This window comes from Frankliniella occidentalis, unplaced genomic scaffold, assembly GCF_000697945.3.
Source record: "Frankliniella occidentalis isolate FOCC.00 unplaced genomic scaffold, Focc_3.1 Scaffold70, whole genome shotgun sequence".
NCBI lineage: Eukaryota > Metazoa > Arthropoda > Insecta > Thysanoptera > Thripidae > Frankliniella > Frankliniella occidentalis.
In genome coordinates this window covers 46,609-52,916 of record NW_026267200.1, presented here as the reverse complement: position 1 = coordinate 52,916, position 6,308 = coordinate 46,609, and the positions used below count along the sequence as shown (strand labels likewise).

Sequence of the window (6,308 nt, the reverse complement as noted above, 5' to 3'; positions counted from 1 at the left end):
GGGGGGGGGCACTTTCGGGTAACATTCGGATGCTTTTCCGATTGTCCGAAGGAGGCGTCCACAGTACATTCGGACTTTCTCCGGGCTGTCCGTGGGTCGGACTAGTCCGATAGACGTCCGGTTGCGAGCTCCGGACAGTCCAAAATCTTGCTGATTTGACACACTTTCGGTACTGTTCTCGGCTAGTTCCGGGATGTGTTCTCGGCAAGGTCCGATTATCGGACTGGTTTCGGTACGAAATATTTTTATAAGGGCGGTTTGAGCTACGTACCTGAAATTTTTAGTGTAGCTTTGTATCACAAAAAGCAAGAACTGTATTGATTTTCAGCCCTCTAGCTTGAAAATTGGCCTGTCAAAAAAATCAAAAACAAAAAAACCCCAAATATTACTTTTAATCTTTTATTTTTTTAACACCTTCCTAAGACGTAACTCGTCAAAGTAAAATCCTATGGGCCAAAATTTTGTCCGTTTGGCTCTATATCTAACCGTTAGGTCGCCAGAGGGCGATTTCCACACGAAAATGACCCCAAACCATTTTAATGTTGTTTCTCAGATATTTGATGGGCTCTGGTGGGGCAACTCGTCAAAATGAAATCCTGGGGGTAAAAGTTGTGTCCTTTGGAGCCGAAGGCCTGTCTACGACTCTGCCTTTTGCCCGACTCGGGTGTCAGCGCCGCAGGCCTAGGTAGACGTATGCCAGGCGCGTCGTAGCGTAACAGTGTTTCGTGAGATATCGCGAAGCCTGTTACGCGAGACGTGGTCTGGCGTACATCTACCTAGTATTATAATTAAACAGGTTCTATGTTACATCTTGTGACATAATGTTTCACTTGTTTAGGCAATCCCTGTAACTTGCGGAAAAGAGTGGTTATCTTTAATCAGCAGGAAGCGAGGGCATTTCTGAAGGCATGTAGGCCTCACCGAGCATTTTTCCGGAACAGCAGATACACACCCGACGAAGTCTATGATAAAATTGCTAAGGAACTGGCTGAGATGGGTTATAAGTACTCTATCGCCGAATTAACAGAGAAAATGAGAAATCTGAAACACCAGTTTAATGAGAAGAAGAAGACTAGGACGCACAGTTGGATTTATTTCAATGACATGCATCACATATTTGATGAAGAAATATCTGCAGGTAACATTTGTTTTTGAAGATAGCCAATGTTATTGGTGTGTGTCACATATATGCTCATTACATTTGTCTATATTAATCAGATTCTGAAATGATTGGAGAGGATAATTTTGTGGTCAGCAGCAATGATAGTGTTCTAATTGTTCATGAAGAAATTAACAGTGGTGACAATGGTAATGTTTGTAGATTTTTTGACCTGTCTTTTTTTTACTATGAATATCTGTATCAATATTGTATTCTGAATCCCTTTCCAGTTTGGGTGCCTGAGTTTGTCATGAAAAGAGAGAAAGTGTCGTCATTGCTGACGTTACGACTACCTCATCTGAGAATGGTATGAGCTTAAATATGCATCAGATGGTCCAGCTCAACAATTTTTTTCTCAGTCACCTATGATGACATTGTTTCCTTTTTTTTTCATTTTCCAGGTGCCCTGTGTACTACAATTTCTCTTAGTGACAGTGAACAGGATATAGGAGCAGAAGCAGTGTCACTTTTGGACTCTCCTGAGATATCCTTATGCCCTGATGACAACTTGCTGGCCATCTTAAGTCAATCAAATATACTGCCTGAAACAGACATTAACAACTGGCAACGTTCAAATGAAGAAGAACGAGAAAGAGAAACTAATTCTGTTATCACAGGCACTGAACAATGTGGCACAGACAGTGATGATCATGGATTTGACATGAATGGTACAGAAGGGCATGATATACCTTTGGAGGAACAGGCAGAAAATGATGATATATTTGTCACGAACAATCTCCAGTCATCTTCAGGAGCTGGAGCCGAGAATATTGTCATGTTGTATCAAAGAAATGCTGATCAATCACAATTATTTAGGACTCCTGCAGCTGGTATGGGCACATTTGTGCTGTGTGTTTACTTATATTTTTAAATTCATAATTAATTTAGAGCACCTTTTTTATTTGTATTTTACTGTACCTAGGCTCGTCAGACTGTCATTCAACGCCATTTGCTGTTGCATCTGGCTGTCGAGGACGTTTGGATTTCAGTGGCATCTCAGAAATGGGCCTATTAACTCCTGATAATGTTCCAACTGAACTAGATGTTTATTCTGCTTCTGTCATTACTACAATGAAGGACTTAGTGGGAGGAGCTTCCCTTCAGCTAGTAAGTATGCATATGACTCTGGAAATTGCTTCGATTTTATACTGAAGGAATCGAATAGGGACTGTGCACTTTAGTGTTGTCCACTCTTTCCTATCTCTTAATCTCTTACTTTGTGATATGAGAAGTAAAAATCTTCTTTACAGGCTGCAGTACCTCTGTTGTCAATGGTACAAATTATAATATTGAACCACAACCTCCTGTACAAGCTAGAAAAAAATCATCTTCAGGTGTAACTTCATCTTTTGACAGTTTGTATTTGTCCATATTATTTGTTTCTTATCTTTCACTGTAATTAACTGTTTCAAAAAGTTTTGTAACACATATGCTCTCTACTGCTCCTAAAGGCCCCGTACCCAGTCCAAAGAGGAAGCAGAGTATGTTAACCACTCAGCAATGGCCTGCATCTGCAACGCAGATACTTGTTGCTGAGTGCGTTGCACTCAAGAAATCAATGCAAGTTGAGGTGGACAAGATTCCCTCAGCTGTGTGGAAGACACTTGTGGAAGTGCTTGCGAGAGCGGGCTTTAAAGTAACACCTGCTCTATGCAGGGACAAATTTACTGCCATGAACAAGTACTTTACCAGCACACTCATCAAAACTGATGGTGTCATAGCGGGAAAAAAGTGGCCTCATTAATGTTGTGCAATTTCGTGATTTATTTCGTTTCCCGCCTCGTCGGGTCGCGGCCGAACGCTGCGGCCCGGGCTCGGTTCAAATATCCCGCGCACGCACACCCGTGCGGGCGCGGCCTCAGCCGTCCAGCCCAACTGCCGGCCGGCCTCAGGATCCGCCGCGGGGCTTGGCGGGGCCCGCGGCGCGGGGGCGGCCTGCCGTGGCCACCCCGAGCCCATCCCGGGGCTCCAGACACAAAGGCGAGTACCGTAAAAAGTACTATTGCCAACTCAACAACCGTACTAGTCATTGTCTCGGCCTAGAGGTGTGGTTTCGCGGTAAGCTCTCGGCCTGACGGGACCCGATCACCCGAAGGGTCACGGGGCCGTAAGGGTTAAAGGTTAGCGCTCCACCGCGGCGTTGGCTTTAGCTGGCGCCGGTGATCGGGCTGACTAGGGGCGGTCGGAAACCTCCCCTGGCCCAGCCCTGCCTCAGACCAAAACACTGCCCAGTAAGGATTGCACATTTACATATTTACGATGATAAAAAGTGGGTGTAGCAAGTATGAGATCAACCGCACAAACATTAATCAAAGTTAAGGGACTGCAAAATGAAGTGCACCAGCTGCTGCTGCTCCTGTACCAGCTGCTGCTGCTCCTGCACCAGCTGCTGCTATTGCTGCACCACCTAATGCTGCTCCTTTAGTGCAGGCAGGAATTTGCAGCATCTGTATGGTCACACCATACCAGGCCTTGTTGAACTGTGGCCGCTTTTTCTGCCTTGATTGTGTACGCCAACTGAAAGCTCGAAAGAGACCATGTGGCATCTGCCGCAGGGCTTTTAGGAAGTGGAGGCCCGTCTTTGGTTAAAACATTTTGGCTCCATTTCATATTACCTGTAATACTTTCTGGAATCATGTTTTTACTATTGGCTCCATTCATATTGTGTGTATAACTTTCTTATGTTTTAACCTTCTGGCTACATTCATATTACATGAATGACTTTCTTTTGTGTTTACAATTTGACTCATTATTACCTGTATGACTTTCGTTTGTACTATTTGTGTGACAATATAACAAGTGTTTTGATTACTTTAAAGTTGCAATCATAGTGACCTTTGAAATGCATCTCACATTTCTTTGCAAGAACTGAGTATGTCAAAATGTTCGATATTTGGCTCTCGAAAAATCGATTCTGAATTCTATGGTTGAACTCCGGGTGCATTTAAATCTGCAGTTTTGATAACTCCCATGGTGAGTTTTTTAACACAATGCCACTTCCAACACATTGATGTTCATCCTTTTCCCCTTAATCTCTGCGAATGAAAGAAGGAATCCTACATCCCGGGTTGTCTTATGCTTAAGTGATCTCTGAGTCACCATGCTTAAAAACTGCAGTGTCAATTACATGCCATTTCCTTTATTAAAGTTTTACTTGTGTGACGCAATGCTTACACATTGCACTATTTAGAAAGGGTTTTACAAAGGGTTGGAAGATAAAAATGCTTGCTACACTAAACAGATTGAATTTATTTTTTACTTCATCACACAGATCATACACAACTCGCTCTTCAGAGAGGAATCTTCTTTACAGCGAACTTTGTCACTTACACCTTGGCACCAATAACTAGAATTAGAAATCACACAATTATTGCAGTTATTGGTTACAAAATACACACGAATAATGTGCAATAAATCATAAACTTTTGATGGACAGCGGCGTTGAGACCAACTGGGCACAGGTGGTAGAATTTTTGGGAGGTTAGGATGCGCGCTGTTATGATGTGGCTGGTGAGCAAATTAAATAAATGCACATGTCAAGACGTGTCGCGTGATGTTTGTGACACTTTAGGAACAGTGAATTTATATGCGGGTGATTTTACTCCATCTTGAGGCCAATTTAAAACAACTATTCCAGATGATTTTGAGTGTATGTAGCAGACGGATTGCTCACTGCCGTTGGTGTCGATGCCAAACAACACAAACACAACCGGGTGATGGGTTATACAGAGAGTATCGAACTATCGCATGGCAAAGTCGAGAGTCCCCGAACCCAGGCCGAGCCGGGCCGAGCCGAACAGATCCGAGAGTCGTGGCGCAGCTGGCGCACCACAGCCGCTCGACGGCGTGGTGCGAACAGAGACTAATTCAGATATGAGTTAATTTACTTAAGTTAGTGAAATAGCGTAAGTTATTTCACTTACCCTTTTCCAGGCCTGGAACTGCAGTTAGGCAACACGTTTGCCCTCCTTATTGGCTGTCTGTCTGTAAGCAAGATAACTCGAGAACGGTTTGAGCTAGAAAGCTCAAATTTTTATTGAAATTTTGTATCATAAAAAGCAAGAACTGTGTTGATTTTGAGCTCTCTAGCTTAAAAATTGACCTGTCAACAAAATCAAAAACGAAAAACTCTAAATATTACTTCAAAAAAATATTTTTTTTACATCTTTCTAACTCGTAACTCGTCAAAGTAGAACCCTCGGGGCTAAAATTTTGTCCGTTTGGCTCTATCCATCTATCCATCCACTGATTAGTCGACAGAGAGCGATTTCCACACGAAAATGACCCCAAATCGCCCCAAATCATTTTAATGTTGTTTCTCAGATATTTGATGGTCTCTGATGGGGCAACTCGGCAAAATAAGGGGCCGTTCATATACTACGTAGTTCATTTTGGGGGGAGGGGGTTTAGCCTTGCACTACGGTCGGTCACGGAGAGGGGGGGGGGGTAGGTGCTGGTCACGTAGTATTCGTCAAATTACCGTTTTGGACCACCAAAACACCGCGTTGTTTCCTCTAATTCGTTCAAGTGCTCCCCTTTCGACTAAAATTTTGTCCGTTTGGCGCCATCTTTCACCGGTTGGGAGCTAGAGTGGGTTTTTCGGAAAATCCGGTGAAAATGACTACGCTGTACATACAGACGTGCAAGGAGGCGCCAAATCCGAAAATGACACAGGAAGTACCACCCTTGAAACAACACATTTTAATTCTACAATTGTCTTTGGATTCGCCGTATCTTTAAAGATTCTGAAGCTATTCTAGTTCCACTGTTGTTCCTGTTCCTAAAACAAACAAAAAAATGGTAAAAAAATTTGCAGAAAGAAAATAAATGATTGAAATTCTTTTCTACCCTATTTTTTGATGTAATACATACAGTGGACTCTCGATAAGTGTCGCCTCGATCGATAAGTGTCGCGTGCGAGAGAGATAGCTATAGAAAAATAGAGCGTTCCATGCAGACTGACTGCCGGCTCCGGCGGCTCACCCGACTCACCTGCCGGAGGAGAGGGGAGAGCGGAGCATGGCAGCAGCCAACGGACAGTACCCTCGATAACTGTCGCGGCGACATTTTTAGAGAGTCCACTGTATCTCGTATTTCAACTCAAAGAGTAATAAACCGTCGTTTCCTAGCTTGTGCGCTATTTTTTAGG

General features: G+C 43.4%; 1 protein-coding gene across 1 annotated transcript; it reads left to right on the top strand.

Moving 5' to 3' along the window:
- The first annotated feature begins 1,405 nt into the window (after positions 1–1,405).
- LOC127749615 (uncharacterized) lies at positions 1,406–2,311 on the top strand. The gene is made up of 2 exons (XM_052268474.1): positions 1,406–1,989; positions 2,082–2,311. The coding sequence occupies exons 1-2, from the start codon at positions 1,821–1,823 to the stop codon at positions 2,309–2,311; spliced, it is 399 nt and encodes a 132-aa protein (XP_052124434.1). The 5' UTR covers positions 1,406–1,820.
- The last annotated feature ends 3,997 nt before the right edge of the window (positions 2,312–6,308 follow it).